This window comes from Rissa tridactyla, chromosome 2, assembly GCF_028500815.1.
Source record: "Rissa tridactyla isolate bRisTri1 chromosome 2, bRisTri1.patW.cur.20221130, whole genome shotgun sequence".
In the NCBI taxonomy this organism is placed as follows: domain Eukaryota; kingdom Metazoa; phylum Chordata; class Aves; order Charadriiformes; family Laridae; genus Rissa; species Rissa tridactyla.
Window position 1 is genome coordinate 107,933,983 of NC_071467.1, and position 18,892 is coordinate 107,952,874.

Consider the following 18,892-nt stretch of genomic DNA (forward strand, 5'->3'; position numbering starts at 1 on the left):
TATAGCGGGTTTGGGGTTTCTTTTCCCCCCGTTTTGTTTTGAGAGGGAGGGTTGTCTAGTGAAACCCCACTGAATTGAACGGCTACTTCAGTACAAAACCTAGTACAGCAGAATGTAGTAAAGCAGAACACAGGTTCGGGTCCCATGCACGTAACTTCTACATGACAAGGGTGGAGAGACTTTCTCATTAGTTCAGACCTTCAGCTGAATGCCAAGCTGGTGTTATTATCAATAGGGCCTTCAACGGAGAGAGCCCAGAGCAGTTGCTTACCAGACGGCTTGACAAGCACAGCCATGAAGTCCTGGGTATAGGAGCTGATGTACAATAGGACACAAGGGGACTTGGTGGTACTGAAGCTGAAGCTGAGCTCTTCTTTATTCAAGCTGAGGTCAGGCGCTGTGATCTCAGGATCTGCAGAACTCAAAAGTGTTCGGCTAACTAAATCCTTCATGCTAGTCCCTGGGGAGTGGAAGTTGTAACGAAGCCACATTCCCTCTTCAAAAAATGCTCCAACATCTTGAACGTAAGAGAGAGAAAAAAAAACAACAGAACTTAAACACGCTGATGCCTTTTGAATGAAACATATTCCTACTGGAATGAAACATATTCCTACTGACTTGATCAGTACTAATCCGTGTGCATATTTCTACTGCTGCATTATTTAAGCACTACCAATATTTAGGTGAAGACCCTCACTATTTTCCAATGAGCATGAAAAGGACAATCTCCATTTTCTTGGCGGGTACTTGGATTCACAGAGTAAAGGACTGATTTCCTTTGGGTCACAGAGAAGGTCTATGCCTGTATCTTTTTTTAATACTACAGACCAGAAGAACCAGACGTTAGATTTATTCTCGTTGAAGTCTTGCAGTAGGTAATGCTCCAAAGAAGGAGACACAAGGAAGAGAGATTTAAGGTGCACAGTAAGCAAACACTGTCAAAGAAAAGGAAAAACAGCAATTCTGACCAGCAAATTTAAGTGTGTTTGAAGCACCTCACAAAGGAATGATGGAAATTCCATCATCAAAGATCTGGAACAGGATTGGACACAATGCTAGAAAGTTATCCACTGCTGGCACAATCCTTCGTGAGAACTGCATAACTAGGATTCTCTTATGGGAGACAAAATTAACTAGGGAGCTTGGCTCAGTGGGGAACAAGGCAAGAGACACCTGAACTGTAGCTCCCAGGAGATGCTACCCAGACAAAGTTTTCAAACCAATCTGAGACAAAATGTCATGTTTCAATCCTTCTGACAGAAAATAAAACTACTTTTGGCAGAATTAATACTTGCAGTTGAAAAAGCATTGTTATTACTTCTCATAATAACACAGTCCTGCCTATTTCTTAACATTAAAAACATAATTCAAGGTTGACATTCTTACAATGAAGGCTACTTCGACAGCATCCTAAGCAGCACAGCACAATTGCCTACCACTGGTAGTGTATAACCTACTAAGTCTATTGGGGATGGCTGGGCTGGCTTTCTATGGCAGTCATTCCCTTAGTGACGCTGTGGTCCTGGATAGGCTTTGCTGTCTGGGACAACATCATCAAGGGAAATTTTTAAATTTAACTTAATTAAGAAGGTATGTGCTGGAATCTAGCGCTGGAAAAGCTTTATGTTTTCCTGTTGCTGTGTAAAAACTCTCCAACACTCAAAATATCATAGTCACTGTCACTGTGCAGCCATGTAAAACATGGAGTCAAGTTGTGGTCCCAAGGTGCTATAAATAATTCAATCATTCTGATAGATTTATAACTGCTGTTTTATAGGAGAAACCTTAAATCACCCTGAAACAGTTATGGCAGAGGCAATTCAATTTAACAACTATATTTTGCAGTAGACTCAACTTAAGTACTCCTGTATTAAAAGTGAAGGACCCTATCCTGAAAATACTTACCGAAACTGTGATGCCTCCTGCTGTTAACAGCGGTCTTGAAAATAAGCGTTAGCACTTACAAATCTAAAGCAGCGCACACTGCAGCTCTTCAGTATTTGAAAGACGGGCTCAACAATATCCCTACGGCTGCTAATTTATTCTTCTCCAACCTCTGCTCCCAGCTCACGCAAGCCGCTCCTCGGGCAGATGCTGTATCAATTAGGCTGCTGCGGCGCGGGCAGGGCTGCTGGCCCCAGCTGGCGTGCCGGGTGCCGGGGCGCAGGCAGCCCCCACGATTGACGTGGCCGCTCTGCCAGGGGGGACCGCAGCCCCGGCGGAGGGAGGCTCTGCGCAGGCACGCAGCATACCGATGAAAAATTATGCCTCCGGCCTGTTTACTGCTTGCCATGCCTTTTATTTTAGGAGCGATCTTCGGGATTGCCCAGCTATGCCTCATGCACTGGGAATACTGGGACCTTCAGTCCTGACCTCAGTGCTGCTCTGGGGCTGAACTGGAAAGCGTGCAACGCATTTTCCACAGCTGCAAATGTTACGAATTGCTCCTTTAAATGTTCATTACTAGAAAGAAAGCTTTAAGTAAATGGTGCTCTCTGAAATGGTACGACTATATTTTCCCAAAAGGATTTCCTGACAAAGCTAAGAATGCTCTGTACGTTTAACTTGATTTGCGCTGAGAAAATAATTTTCAGTGTAGCTGTATTATCACAGGCGTGCAAGCTATTGTAATGAGCCTTGAAATTCTCCTCACACGCACACCACCTCTCTTAAGAGAACGAATAAGAGGAAGGTTCACTTCGGCTGTGTGAGTGTATTAGGCCCTCAACAGGAAGATATTGAATCCCCTCAAGTTCCAGCTCAGCAAAGAGGTTCACGCACATGATTATGCTCTTTACTGAATGAAGCTGAAGTCCTTGCAGCAAGGCTGCAAAGTGCTCAGCAGCTCACAGGAGCAGGTTGTTTAAATTATTAGGGAATATTAGAAAAAGCTAAAGGACAATTTTCTCTATATTGAACGCAGGTATAAGATGACTTGGAAATGCTGAGGGCTGATCAACGAAAAAACTATCTACTTGGAGGTCACAAGCGCATCATCTTCCTGAAGATCTTATAGAAAGAATGTTGAAGTCCTTCATTCAAAAAACCGCTCAGAAAACCAGGACACTGCCTGAATAAAATGGGTAAAATGCAGCATAAACCCTGCTGCCAAAATGTGGATGATGTTTCCAAGCACTCTGCTTTCTTTTGGAGTATTTCTAATGCTATCTGAAAAGATGAGTCTTGGGGGATCAGGCATAAGGCGTAGTGAAAGGTTCCTCTGCAAACTGCCCTTTCGAGACAGAAACCTCGGGGAAATGGATGTGGTGGTAACAGGTCAGTTTTCTTTGGAAAGCAGTACCTATTTCCACACCAATATGCAGTGCAGTCATCCTCTCTTGATTTTATCAAGTCATCCTCTTGATTTTGTCAGGCAATATGCGTATCCCCAATGTGAACTGCACACATTTCACAAAACTGTCTGGCTTCAATTTGAAAAGGGATGAAGCAAAAGCTGATCCAAAATTTCCACACAAAATGCATGTGTACCCAGAACTGACAAACTTATTTTGAAGGTTACAATTCTTTGGTCATCTCCCCAGTCTCTCCCCGCTCAGATACTTTTATTTTTGTACACTCTCATTATGTCTGGGATCAGGAGTATTGAAAGACTGGAGGAAAAGGCCAAATACCTACAAAACCCCTCATTTCTCTTACAAGAATTCCACAATCTCAGGACATTTCTGGGCCAGTGTTGTAGGCCTAAGAAAATATAAGTAGGAATCTGATTCTCCTTTGCTGCTGGTTTAACGCTGTGAAATGTCAGTGTCAGTCACACCCAGAACTTGTCTTTTTTCTCCATTACTTTGTCCTCACCTGTGAAGAGCATTGCCAGCATGGCACAGGTGAGGCTGAACACAGCTTCAGCAAGATTTTCTATCTGGAGGCGTATATAAAAGATACAGACGCAGGCTTTATGGCAATTGAATTGGCTCTGTGCTGACAGTCAGAATACAAATGTTAATAGGGATTGCCATGAATCAAGTGCAAGCTATTATTCCTAATGAATAAAGAAGCGACAGATCTGTGGAGCTACCAAAAAAACCCACCCCACCCCCCAAAAAACTCCCCCAATTTCAACACAGGAGCTTTTCAAGAGTGGCACCGTAAGAGGTGGAATCTACCCTCTGCAGTAGGACAGCTATCACTGGCTCACAACTGCCATCTCACATTTTTCCAAGTTAAATTCAAAGACCTGGCTTGTCTCACCTTTTACTTGTGGACCAAGGAGAAAGTAATGCCGGTTATTTCTCTGGTATTACTGTGTTTGGCTTTTTTGAGGCTGGGCCTTCGAAGCAATCTTATTAATGTGAGTAACAGGGCAAAATCCCTGCCTTACAGAAGCCAAAGACAAAATCCTGACAGTTATGAAGCCTGGCCAGGAGACATTAAAACTGCAGCAAAGATTCTCTCCTCTTTGTTTCGCAAAGCTGACTGAAATGCTTTCTTAACAGATGTAAGCATGTCCCATCTGGAGGCCCTAAATGCCTCCTTGGCCCTGTCAGATCCGGTAAATTAAAAATACAAGTCTGTGACGCTGCTTGCTAGCGCTCAACGTTATGTCTTCCCTGCATGGAGTTCTGGATGTGAAAAGCAGCATTTTCAAAATACTAAGGAAGGACAGTCACTGGAGGCGTTCTGACACTCACTCGGTGCATGTGCAAAGATTGTTAGAGCAATTTAGACAGCAGAACAAAGCCTCTTTTCCCAGTGCATAATTTTATTTCCTTTTTGATTTCTCATATAGTTTTGTATATTGAATATAGATTAACTAGAGCTTGCTTGTCTGGCTTGTGGCTAAAAATGTGCTAGAGAGCACCAGAAATTGCAGCGACTTCCAGGCCGTGGTCACAAAGATTAAGACTGTGATACATTCTGGCCATAGGGCATCAGTAAAGGGTCAGAATCTCACAGCTGTTGATCTGGGAGAGAATTTACTTTGAGTGCTCTGAAGATGGTAATGCTTATCATTTATCTGCTTAGCTCACTCAACGTTTTATTCCACCTTCAGGCTCAGTATTTAGTTTGTGAAACCCAGAAGTGGGGATTTAAAGGTCTTGTCCTACATCCTCAGCTCTCATATTCTAGCTACCATTACTGTAATAATTTGTGATGCATGTTTGAACATTTTACATGTGGAGTAAAATACCAAAATGCATCAATTGCATGTTGGCATTAACAGAATACAAACTCAACGAGAGCTTGCTTCTTCTATATGAGTATATCAGTACTGCCTATAAAAAAATTATTCTTGAACAAACGACCATCAGAAGCGGGGGAGATGTGAAGTAACATCCACCTGTGAAACTATGGGGACTCATCATAAATCGATGCAAAGTTTCCTGCTACCTTCAGTGGAACAGGATGAGTGACACAGAAGATGGGGTTAAGCCACCTGATTGATTACACTTGCAAGCCGCCCTACTCAATGCCGACAGGCAGATTCTGTGGGGAAGCAGTTTGGCACACCTAAGCAAGGCTGAGCTCTGAACCTTCTTTTGCAATGGCCCTGTAAAGCCAGTGCCTTTTATTTTACCTTGCTATACCCGGACAGAAGTGCACATGCCAAAGAAAGACCAAAAATGTCCGGGAAATCACAGGTGCTGTTCATTCTGCACTGATGTGAAGTTACTATAGATCTTTCTACAGCTACAGCCGTTTGAACTGATGTCTAGGACAGGAGGCTCAGAATAAGGGAATGGCAACCTGCGCTGTGTATTCTCTGCTGAATCAAACCAAAAAGCCAGCTCCCTTTCTAATGGAAATACCCATAATTGTTAAAAACCCCCCATCAAATAAAACAGGATGGATGAAGAAAAATGTAATGTCAAATATACAACAGACCAGGTTTCATGATTTCCTGCCGGGGAGTCTTTGGAGGTGCTCTCTAGGTAGCCTCAGAGAAAAACTTGCAGCTTTGCAAGAGCCATTTGAGAAATATTAGAGACTGCCATTTGATGATTGCACAGTATTCAGAGTGACAACTTTGATAGGCGAGATCTGGCTTCAATTCCTTCCTGTACCACAGGTATCCACTCTCAAAGTGAGCAGTGGCTTGCTTCCCTCCTTCTCTCATTCGCTCTCTGCATTGCCATCATAAAACACTTTCTCGCATCACAGAGCTATTGTGAGGATAAATACCTTATCCGCTTGTGAGGTGCCAATACTACTCCAATAGCATGCAGGTGTATAAATATTGCAGATGGGTGTCTGACGCGAGAACCTCAAATCTCGCCATTGCCTTTGCACAGGCACGCAGCAGCTGGCAATATTGCTGAAGCTGCTCTACTCAGCTTTCATAAAACATCTGCATTCAGTGAGCAATGACACCAGAGCAGGCCTATTATAGCTAGCTGACAAAGAAATTGAAAGTTTATCACATTTTCTGAGCCAGGACCTAGTATTTTTTAACTTACTACACTGATTTGTTTGCTTTCTGTGTACAGAATAAGAAATCCTTGCATTTTATATGTAGTTTATTATGGATGTGAAGTGGGCAGGGCAAGTTCAGTTTATAATCTGGTTGATATCTCTTTTGAGATATATACGTAGTATGGGGGGACAGGGAAGACGTGTTTTGCTTTAAAAAGAAAAAAAAAAGTTTGTTTTTTTTTTTTTCCAATAAAAGAATTCTTGCGACTTAAGTGAAATGCAATTTTCAAAGCACTAGAGCACTATTGTGCATGTTTAATAAGGCAGTATTGCCAGGACAGCAGAACGGAATAGCTTTACAGAGTATATCTATTTTTTGTGAGTGTATATATTTACTCAATAGAGGATAAGCCCCAAGTCCTGAATTTAGATCTACACGTAGAAAAACCTGACTGTAGCATTCAGACTTACCAGACTGGAGTCTAACATTTCCAACCCAAGGAAAATTTCGGATATAAATTTTGTCTAACGGCTCATGATCATGTTGTGCATAGCAGAATTTTTTTTTGAGGTTGGAAGGGAACGTTGCCTCAATTTTCCAGGTTCTTGGATTATGAACAATGAAAACTATGATGTTAGTTATCTTAAAGCAGTTTAAAAAATCACCTCCCCATTACTCACAGCTAAAAAATTAAATGTATTTGCACCCAGCAAAATAAAGGGAATTAATTGAATGGTATAAACAGGGCAGAACTGCGAGATGGCCAAATGGCAATTTAAGAGTCTGTGGAAGGATGCAGAGCTGCTTCACCCGTGTGCCGTAGCACCAGATCTGCTATGTCTTCTTTTTGCATCCACTCATCCTAGTAAAAAGCTCATTTTTCTCTTGGAGGCAGAGAAGGGAGTGAGAAAGGAAGGAAATCTGACCCTGACAATATCACTGTAAGGAGTTTCAGGGTTCATGCAAATATAAAAACAAACATGAAGGAGTTCAGTTTGGGCATTGGCATAAGGATTGCAAAAATTTACACCGTGAATCTGAGCTTTACTTGAAAGAAAGAAAAAAGCGTATACACTGTCACCTTGGTGTTTGTTGCTGCAAATTGAGTAACTGCATAGAAACTGGGAAGCTTTGAATTTACCCTTCCAGCACACCTGAAGGCCCATGAGTCGCAGCACCAGCTATTTAATTTTTATTTTTATTTTTTTTTTGGCCACACTGTCTTGGTCTTGGGCAATTTCTTCTCCTACGCTAGATCCACAGCACTTCAGTGCCAAAGCGAGGAATGCTTTCTCCCTGGGGGATCCCCCACACTGCGGTGCTGCCACACGCTCTGCGTAGCCATTTCAGCATTTGACCTTCGCTCTTTTTCTTTAAAGGAAGGAAAGAGTTTTGTTTTTAAGGGAACAAAAATTAATTGTTTTCTCAGAAATGCTTTTGTGATGATAGAACAGCTGTGCAAGAAAAAAAAAAGAGAATTTATGCTTAAGCAAAGGACAGGGAAAGGTCAGAAAGCAATCTGTAGGACTGCAGAAACACTGCAGCTATTCCTCAGAACAATTTCTCTGAGCGATGAAGGGAGAAGTGAAGCCAATTGCATATGCCCCAAATACAAAACAAAAATAAAGTTAAAATAGACATCAGGCTGCATTTTTGCACTTTTTTTGTCCTTGTAAAAAAACACTGCAATTTCCAAGCCACTACCACATCAATCACATTGTGATCTGCTGCTAATAAGGCTGGAGACAATGCAATTTCTTGTCACTCATCAATCATTGGCTCTAAGGATGGATTTCATCAGCAAAAGAATCCACAATATGCGAAGCCTGTTTTTATTGTGAGATGTGGTTATTACTTATGAACTATTGTATCGTGATTTCCTTAAGTAATTATGGTTTTTTCTTGGATTTTTCCTATCACTTCTTCTGCTAGCAGTTTCAGTATGTAACCAACCCCCAAAAGTTTGCCATGGGGAAGTGACTTGAATATCAAAATAAAATTTTGGGATAAGAAAAGCTTTTTGCGGCAAAGTAAACGGGAAGAGAAGACTGTGGTATATTGAAAGGTATTATATTATGTCACCCTTCACTCCTTCTGATTAGCATATTTTTCTGGTATTGGTTTGAATGTGATGACTTAAGAAGTCAGGCACTATTGATTATCAAATCAACAGAGCTGCTTGGCCTGGAAGATTTACTCTGAGAAGTAAAATAACAAAACATAGTCCTACTTTGTTGTGCAAAGCACTAACCTTGTTATTTCTTGGCAGCTGACATGAATTCCTAGTGAAGGGAACAAAGGAAAATATTCTTGCTTGCCTCACGTTAGACTCACCCAACATCACAGTTTCCAACTGCATACTGTGGTGCAGGTTAGAAAACCACAAGTGACAGAGCAGTAGCCAACTATGTCCTTGCTATAAAGAATGGAATTAGTGGAAAACAGAGAATATAGTCTTTAAAAAGACGTACACAGGCATTTCAGTGCTTTTAGAAAGGGGAAAGTCAAAGTGTTAATGAAAAATGAATTAAAAGATCAGTCCATAATCCAGCATCAGATAAAAAGACTGCCTCTTTCTGTTACAAACTTGGTTTTCTCTAAGTGTGGCTGGCAGGGAGCAGGGTACGGATATTTGCAAAGTAACTCTCAAAGTTTGACTTAGAAAGCAAAGAGAAGCTAAGAAGGAGTTGGAAACCGGAATGTCAAAGGACAGGAGCTTTCCCCTACTGCCACGACAGCTTCATTGAGGGAATTTAGTGACTGGTGACCCATCCTGCCTGCAGGATTCCTGGTACAGTGTGCAATGTGAAAGCAAAAGAGCAGTTTATGAGGCTTCTGATACTGATGAGAAAAGCCTTCATATTTTTTTAGTTGAAACCATAGGATTAGCAACTTTTGGGAAAGCTTTTAAAATGATTAGGAAAAGCATCAGATTGGATGATTCTGTGTACCAATAAAAGGACATTGAAAGGGAGCTGCTGAGAGACATTCGCACCTCAGGTAAATGTGATGAAACCTTTAGAGGTGTAGAGAAGACTATTTCAAGAATATAATGAGAATATCCTTTGAAATGTAAGGGAAACAAGCGGCCACAAAGCCTGCATACTGGGTAAACATTTGGAAAATTATATTCCCATTACTACGTCATTTGTCACAATAACTTCTGGTCAAAATAAGAAAAAACGTGGAAATAAATTAGCACCTTCATTCCTTCTTTTGTGTGTAAGATTGTCTTTCCCTCACTTGTCTGTCTTTCTTATGCAGGCACGTGTGTCCATAGTAAATTGGTCTCTTACAATCGTTGATTTTGAAAATGCAGAACATACTTTAGGCATTTCCAAAGCACTGACATAGATGTGGGAGCTCTGTACCTTCCCTTACCCTAGCAAGTTCAATCTCTACCCCAGTTTGAGCTACTAGAAGATTTGATCTGCTTATGGATGGATAAAATTTTTAATCCAAATGCTGGCATCCCAATTTATAAGATATTCAACCGAAGCTCACACCTATGTAACTCCAAATACGTTTCTGAATGAGATTAGGTAGTTTTTGTTTAAATCCATGTTTATTCTAAAGGAGTAACCATGTCATTGTGCTAGCGGGAATTTATTGTTCAACAGCTCAAGACTGTGGAATACAGTCTGCCATACCTGCTATGACTAGAGGCATTCCCGATGCATTTTGTTGTTGTGTTATTTGATTTAAATAGGTAACATATATTAGTACTAATGAGAGATGTGGTTTTAAACGATCACATTAAAATCCTGGGTGTATAATTTGACTTGTTTATAAGAAGTATTAAACAGGATTTACTTGCTTAATTAATAAAAGCTGAAGCATTGGTTCTATTGTGGTTTTTTTTTTCTCAGGCAGTTCTCCCATACTCTGTCTCCTCCACTAAAGCATTTACCTTTAATGCAAAATGGTCCATCGTAGGCAGTTTTGGAGCAGTCACAGGAGTAGCCATTGTATTTCTCGACACATTTACCGCCGTTTGCACAGTACATCCCGTAACTCGTGCAATGGCCGGAGCAGCCAGGCTTCACCCCCGGCGTGACTTTCGCTCTCTCTTCCAGGTCCAGTGTAACCCCGTTCATCCTTAACGAACGAATGCAACCTAGGAAGCCTCGCTGGCCTCCCGCAGCACCTGAGAGGGAATGCAAAACTGTAAGAGAACACTGAACAGATTTTATTGTTGTTGCTTTACATTGCTAAACTTGTGACAACAGCCGGAAATAAGTAACTTCTTTGTAAAGGCAAGGAATTGCCTTGTCCTAATGACAATGGAATCAATAAAATCTAACCTTTAGATACCATACCATAAGTAACCATAAATGCTAGGTGTGTTTGCTTTACACTGATTAGACATTAGAGATTCTAGCCCTCCACTGTAAGACTTCATTAGATTTTAACTTCCAGATTTTTAGAGATGACAGTGGAAGACATGGACCTGGTATATAAGGTATAGCTTTACTCTCCATATGATTTAGTGATGATAGATGCCAATAGTAATGTCATAATATGATATGCAGTGTCACATTTTTCAAAGGTATGCTGGGGAAAGAAGGACTAGATTTAAATCCCCGCTCCCAGTTGCAGTAGGAAACGTAGATGTTAATTTCCAAGCAACATCAGGTATATTGTTTAGTTGCCTGAGTATAGGGTGAAGGATGTAAACACTGAAGAGCTACTTTTGAAAATCTGGGTTGAGGTGCCTTTTCTTAGCAGTCACTAACAACTGTTCCTTTTTTCCCCCTAGTAAACACTTGCTGAAAAATGCGATTTTAGCTAGGCAAGTCTTATCTGAGGCTGTATTAGAAACAAAGGAAAACCTAAAAAATGGAAGCAAATAACAATGAGTGGCTGTCATCCTTTCTCCTCATCATCTCGTCTCTTTGATTACTGCAGTGCCGCAGGTGCTGAAGAGTCCCTGGGGAGATCTGAACGCTCATCACCACCGAGCACAGAGGCTGATATTTACCTGAATGGGGAAGAGGACTAAATACACACCAAAGAGAGAGGGCTGCTTCAAATCAACTGCTGGTGATTTGGAGTAAGAGAAGGCAATGCTTGGTCTCTGCCAAGTGCATGGGGCAGAGGGCATTCCGGTGTGATCCCATTCTATGTAACTCATATGATGAAAAAAACCCTAATACATCTAATTGCCTTCTTTCCCTTCCTGGTGACTGTCCTAGCCCCTAGGACGTGAAGTGAACATCCCTCAGGCTCTCTCGCTGGGCCAAGGAATAGATATTTATTCTACAGAAAGTGGAACGGGAGGCACCATAATAAGGTACTAGGTATTTTAAAGCATTGCTCGTGTTACTAATAAAAATCACCATTATTAACAGTTCCCCAAGAACTCTGACTTGAAAAAAATCCAGCTCTTCCTGTTTTCAGCAAAAAGCTTGGAATTTCTTTTAAAAGGCTAAGGCTCCCCCTTTTAAACAAACTTCACATTTCAGCTTATTTTGAAACAGCCTTTTATCGGGATCACAGTCAGCAGTAGAGGAGAATCTGAGCTTGTAAATAATGACTGCACATCTGGTGACACATTATACACAGTTTGCAGTGACACCGTGCTATTTACTAAGGCAGTGAAGGCTTTAAACCTCATTTTAATTAATTTCTGCTGTTGAATCCTGACTAAAATGGAGAAAAAAGAGATAATGTGGTTTTCTTCTTCCCTTCTTCCTCTTCTCCTGTTAACAGATATCTAGAGAGGTAGGAAAGTGCTTCTTTGCTCAACATTTCATGCAGTTCTGATTCCAGCTAATGGCACTTGGCATGTCTGCACTTCGCAGCCCCGGGGCTAACAGTCAGAGAAATACAAGCGCTGCTGGAACAGCCTGCCCAAAATGTAGCAGAGACCAGCAGCTCCAGAAAGCAGCTGGACTAACTTGGCTCCAGGGTTCCACTTGTGTAACGCTGTGTGACGCTCTCCTACATTGAATGGGCAAACAGCCCATGGGACTAAAGGGAAAAGACTGCAGCGAGAGCCGTGAACGCAAAAGTGCAGGCAATGATCAAACCTAAAGAGGCTGGAAGTGCTGCCGAGCCTAGGACGGGTACTGCAGGCACGCGCAGTCCTGGCAAGACCTATGCAGAATTTTTCACTTCTGTGGTGAGTAAGTGCATGTGAGAGAGACACTCGGCAAAAAATGAATTTGGCACTACTGCCTGCTAAAGGTACTTTCAGCCAGGGGGGAAAGGCAAAAATGGCAAGTTGCCAACACAGAATGTTTTTCTCTTACTTGATCTGATTTCCATAATTATGGACATGCTTGTCTTTTCTTCTTGTTTTTTAGTTTTTCCCTCCTGTGCGGTCATGCAAGTGCTTCAGGAGCACAACTTCCCACATTAAACGATCTGCTGCTGGCAAGACACGAGGCAAGGAGTGTTCAACATGTGAGAGCAAAGCCCGGTTACCCACTCAGCATCTTACCAACATAGAGCTGGCTGTACAACTCCAGTCGTGTGTGTCCTTCCGTGGGTGCTTTCCGGACCTCCAGGGGTAACTGGTCTACCTGCAGGCTGGCCTGTTTGACATTCCTCTCAGCATTGACCTGATGCCACTGGTCATCATTGAGCTGGTTGGGAGATCTAACGACAATTTCCACAGGCCCATTTCCAACATCAAATGAAAAGGAAACCTCTGTAGCAGCTGAAACACCAAGCAAAAGGGAACCCATTTTACATTGTAAACAAATACACTTATACATCCTGAACAGACAGGAGTCATACCAGAAATACACACTGTTCAGCCACCTTTCAGAATTTCTAAGCACGTTCAGTTCCTTCTAACTTGTCTAGGAGTTAAAGTGTTTCTAAGGAAGACACTGTGAAAAGTTTCTATAGCATGTGACGGAAATCAAATCAGTTGGGCTTGTAAAATTTAACCAGAATAAATTATATCCTCGAAGAGGATTTTTTACTTCCACTAATAATTTCAGTAATATCAGAAAAACGTGTTCCCCAGCTTCTAGAAGAAAACATCAACAGACCCTTCAAAAATGAAATTAATTTTTGATTTCTGCAGCTTTTGAGTTCCCGTTGTTTTTTTGGTTAGGGAAGTACACATTTTGATTAAAAAGTGGTGCAGAAGTCTACATTTTTTTTGAGGAGGAGGAATTAATTTTTATAATGAACTAATAATGCAGTGGTAATGACCTATGTGAGATTTTATGGCTGAAAAAATAAATGAATTCTTAGCAAGCACTACAGTGCTCCATTTATAGTGGATGATTCAAAACATGCCTAGAAATTTTACAAATGTCCATTAGGCTCCACTAGACATTCCTCCAGGTCATCCTTCGCAAACTATATAATTGATACTTATTATTAAGCAGGGAGTGTGACTAATAATATATAGATGACTTTGGAATGAAGAAATACAATTTTGACTTTCTTACTGATATACAGTTTATATAATTTGGGGCTGTAAATTATATTATGGTGGCAAAACGTAAGATAAAAGGGTTACCAGAAAATGGATTATCAACGATAGCATTCACAAAGGAGGATACCAGATAGAAGTAAAGACAACCAAGAGTTCCATTTAATTTGTCTTATTTACATATAAAATAAAAAAAGCTGCAGTGCCCTTTTAATTCTGAAAAATCTCGGGTGCCCAATTATGGTTTCAGTGTTCCAGTACAGCTGTGGTTTCTTATTTAGTTGAATTAATAAAACAGTCTTATAAAAATCTTACTCAGCAAGGCTATTAAATTGTGGTAGCACCACTCCGTGTTCATTAGCACTAACAATACTGATAAATAGTGGGAAATATTTTTGCACATGGCCTAATAGATTTTCACAAGATTATGTCAGGCTAAATTAAATGCATTTTTATGAAAACTGGAAGGATAGGAATAAACTTTTTACAGAGAATGTTCTTTCAAAACATATTTATTATACAATTGACACCTTTTTTTCTGCAAAATTGACTATTTCTAAAAGAAAAAAATAAAAGCATATTTTATTGCTGTTGTACTCTCTGTTCTCTGCTGAATAAAATATTTTAATTTCTTGAATGAACTGCCTTTCATAAGCCATGAATTTAGTCTGTTTGGCCTTTTCTGCTTTACAAGACAGAAAATCTGTATGAGCCAAAGCTTGACATTAAAGGAATAAAGATGTTTCATTTTATGTTACTATGTCTTATAAGTCCAGCACTTCTGCCAAGAAACTCAGGCAAATTAGGAACGTACATAAAATCTCTCCAGAACTTAAGTTGTATGTTGTGTTCCAGTCTATTTTCAAGGTTGTGTGTGTAATTCTTCTTTACTTTTTGCTTTGAAGAACTGCCTCAGATGTCTTCACTGTCAGGCTTGAATTGCTTCCCAAAAGCCATCTATCTACAAGTCCATAAAATAAGAACACCTTAGCAGACTTTTCGTCTTATTCTGAGGCAACTGATGGCACTGTTGATACTGTTTGTGGGTACCTCGAGCACAACCCCATCCAGGATTTTGAAAACCTCTGCAAGAATGCTTCTTTGTTCGCAAGTTCTTCGTCTTCTGGATGGAAGTATCTCTAATTTTTTAAAGGAAGAATAATCTTCCTTCAAAAGAGAAACTGCAGAGAGTTGGGAAACAGCGATATTTCAAGCAGAAGTTCTGTGCCTGCATAGTTTAGCTTTATGCATGGCTTTAGACTGAAAACTGTATCACAGCCTGAAAGACTTACAATGAAATTCATACTTATTGGAGAAAATTATTCACTCTGACATGAGAGTACCATTTGTATAAATTCATATTATATTTTTATATTTAATCTTATAGTTAGGGAAGCCATTCCAGAAAAATCTCACCAGAGGCTGTTTTGACTGCACGTACCTGCTGACATGCTGAAAGTTAGAGAAGGCAGTACAGCACCTATGGCTTGCTGATCCACTCCCAAGCAACCTAAAAACACGACTCTCATAAACCAAAGGGGAGGAAATGTATTTGCTAGACTGATGGACTGAAAAAACATGAAGTATGTCAATGAGAAGAGCTTTGTAGATGGACAAAGGCTGCATGACAGCATGTCTCACATGCGAGTTATGTTGCTGGTTCTTAGTCTTCGTTCTCGGTTTCTATTGGAATGAATTTTTTGGATTTATAGATTAAGTGTATTCTCCAACCAGGGGCATCTCTACGTAAACTGATTGGTACTTGTACCTTAACAAAAATGGATGAACATCTGATAAAAGGCACGTTAGTCAGACAAAAGAAATTGTAACTCCCCAATAAATAAGACAGGGGATCTGCTGGCAACTGACACGGAGAAGGCTGAGGTACTCCACAAATTTTTTGTCTCAGTTTCCACTGGCAATTACTCTTCCCACATCTCTTGAGTCCCCGAATCTCAAGACAGGTACTGTAGGAATGAGGTATTCAAGGTCAGGTTGGACATGGCTTTGAGCACACCGCACTGCCTCTGCTCCTTTCTTTTCCTCCACCCCAGCTCTACCGCTGAGCATGGTGTTGGGTATGGAGTATCCCTTCGGCCAATATTCAACTGTCCTGGCTGTGTCCCTTCCCAGCGTCTTTGCTACCCTCAGTCTACTGACTGAGGAAGAAATTGGAAAGAGAGATAGCTTTGACGCTGTGCAAGCACCGTGCAGCAATAGCCAAAACACTGGTGTGCTATCAACACTCTTTCAGGCACAAATCCAGAAAAGATTTTTTTTCTTTTTCTGTAGCAAAGAAAGTTAACTCCACCTCTACCAGACCCAGTGCAACAAGAAATTTGTTCAGAAGTTCAGCTTAAATAGTTATGCAGAAGAGTTGCACTTATTTAATTTTTCCTAAGTATTGTTTACATACAGCCCTTGCATGATGTGGCATCTTTGACTCGAATATATCCTTGGTTGACATGACGGTGGTATTATTCTGTCAAATTTTTGAAGGGGATGATTAAAAGATATCTAACATACATGTGCACATGTGACTATTTATTCACAGTGACCAAATGAACCAGAGCAGGATTTTTTCAGAAACATGTAGGAAATGAGTTGCATAGTTCCCAAAGATTTCTACTGGTCAGTCACTTTGTAGCTCGTGAAGTGAGTTTCCCTAATGATCATTTTATTTCCTCTTCCACCAAATACCACAAAACTCAAGCCAGTTGTTCAAAGAAATAAGAATGAGGATCGGACATTGAACAAATGTCTGAAATTGCTTAATTATGAAATAAAACAAAAAGAAAATAAATGTGGGCTTTAGTTTATTCAATCAGTACAATGTTTTGTGATGGAAACTTCATAAAATTGAACAAGGGTGAATTTTTTATGTGCTCCTGCCACATATATTCACTCAATAAACTGAGGCTTGTGGCTCAGTTTTACCCTTTCTGTGCCTTGTGCAATTACCTATAATTAAATCTGAACACATTTCTTTCATCGATTCAATTTTCTGAGGTCTCGGGTCATTGTCAGCCATCTGTTCAGAACACAGAAGTACAACTTTGCCAAACAAAATGCCCTTCTCACTCTTTGTTCTTTGTTCTTATTCTTTAGTGCTATTCAGATGCACCATTTCCTCATCTTAAATCTGTGAGGCATTTGGCTGTCAAAAGCAAGGGACACAACTGAGCCACCCTGCAGGATGACCTGGATAAGCTGGAAGAGTGGGCTAACAAAAACCTTATGAAGTTCAACAAGGGCAAATGTAAGGTCTTGCACTTGGGAAAACATAATCCAGGAGTGCAGCACAGGCTGGGATCTCCCCGGTTGGGGAGTAGCTCTGGGTAAAGGGACCTGAGGGTCTTAGTGGACAGCAAGCTCAATATGAGTGAACAGTGTGCTGCTGCGGCAAAGAAAGCCAGCAGAATTCTGGGTTGCACCAACAAGGGCATCACCAGCAGAGATAAAGACGTCATTATCCCACTGTATTCAGTGCTTGTCAGGCCACCCCTGGAATACTGTGTTCAATTTTGGTCCCTGCTATACAAAAAAGATGCGGACAGGCTGGAAAGGGTCCAGAGAAGGGCCACAAAGATGATCTAAGACTGGGAAGTCTTCCACATGAGGAAAAGGCTGAGAAAATTGGGTTTGTTCAGCCTTGAGAAAAGATGGCTTATGGGAGACCTCATCACCATATTCAAGTATTTGAAGTGTAGCTACAAAGAAGACAGAGACTCTCTTTTTCCATTTGCCCATGGAAAAGAGACGGGATAATGGGTACAAGTTACTCCTGTAGAGATTCCGATGGTACACAAGAGGAAAAAATTTCACAGTAAGAACAATCAGTCACTGGAATAATCTTCCCAGTGAAGTGGTGGATTCCGCAACATTGGACACTTTTAAGATGCAACTGGACAGGGTGCTGGGCCATCTTGTCTAGACTGTGCTTTTGCCAAGAAAGGTTGGACCAAATGATCCTTGAGATCCCTTCCAACCTGGTATTCTATGATTCTATGACTGCATTGTCTGTAGGATTCTGCATTCCTTGTGTCCTTCTTTTCAAGCTTTTCTGGTAGATATGCTTTCGTTACACACAAGTTCTGAGGCTCAACAGCATGGGAAGTAGCATGCACTTCTATGTCCTTTGCTATGCAGAAGGTCAGGCTAAATAAGCTGATGGACTTTTCTGGCATTCAAGATCTATGAGCAGCTAGGTCTCCCATTTTCCTAGAACTCCTTGTGTTGCAAGCGTCTTTTTTTTCCTATTCTCCTACTTTGATCCTTTTTGAATAATTGCAAGCTAGTATCTCTAGCTATAATGAGGCTGCCAGCAAAGAAAGAGACACTGACAGATGGGTGGGTGCTCACAAGATGCTAAACAGTAGGTGGAGGTTCTCAAGACACATCAGCTGTGAAAAAAAAGAAGGAGGGGTTACAACCCTCCTCACAGTCAGTTTTGTAGGCCAGCCTCTATTTCTCTCCTTCTCTTCCATTATCTTTTCTCTGAAACACATACTTTCGTCTCCTCCCTTGTACTTTTTTTCCCTTACCTCCCCTGATGTATTTTTATACCCTTCAATGGGATTCACTGATGTTTTAGTTGACTTACATCAAAGGGAACAGTATCTAACTTTAGGATCCTTTTGAAATCCCATTCTTAGAACATAAATGCCTTGTTACGGCTAGAATTGGAGCTCACTTGCTTGGTTGTAAAACAGGATACAACAATAAGCTATAAACTGTAGACTAAAACCTGCCAGACATATATTTCCCCTCTCCACTTTGCCTGCTTGTTCCATGAAAACAACATCTTGAAAATATTCTATCTCTGTAAGGGCAACATCTGCCAAACTTCTTGGACAGTTTGTTTGTAAATACACCTCTGACAAAGGACTGACTAATCCAGTAGACAGAATTCAGTGAAATGATTGAAAATGAATGAAAACTTAATCAACAGATAGAGATGCTAAGCATATCTAGAAGTAGTGGTTTGTGTATCTTTATATGGAATCCATCACCAGGGTCACGATCAGGTCTCATATCTGTAGCCACTGGAATCCTTCCCATTGAGTTTAACAGACTCTGGATAGAAAAGAGGGCTTTCCAGGAATTGAAAGCAATCTTGTCCA

General features: G+C 40.8%; 1 protein-coding gene across 1 annotated transcript in view; it reads right to left on the minus strand.

Moving 5' to 3' along the window:
• Positions 1-18,892, minus strand: part of CNTNAP2 (contactin associated protein 2) — a 1,192,916-nt gene that overhangs the window by 76,973 nt on the left and 1,097,051 nt on the right. The window contains exons 16-18 of the mRNA XM_054190578.1: positions 12,819-13,037; positions 10,284-10,520; positions 272-517 (exon numbers count right to left, since the gene is read on the minus strand). Of these exons, the coding sequence (XP_054046553.1) occupies positions 272-517; positions 10,284-10,520; positions 12,819-13,037 (702 nt within the window). The remainder of the gene's footprint in view (positions 1-271; positions 518-10,283; positions 10,521-12,818; positions 13,038-18,892) is intronic.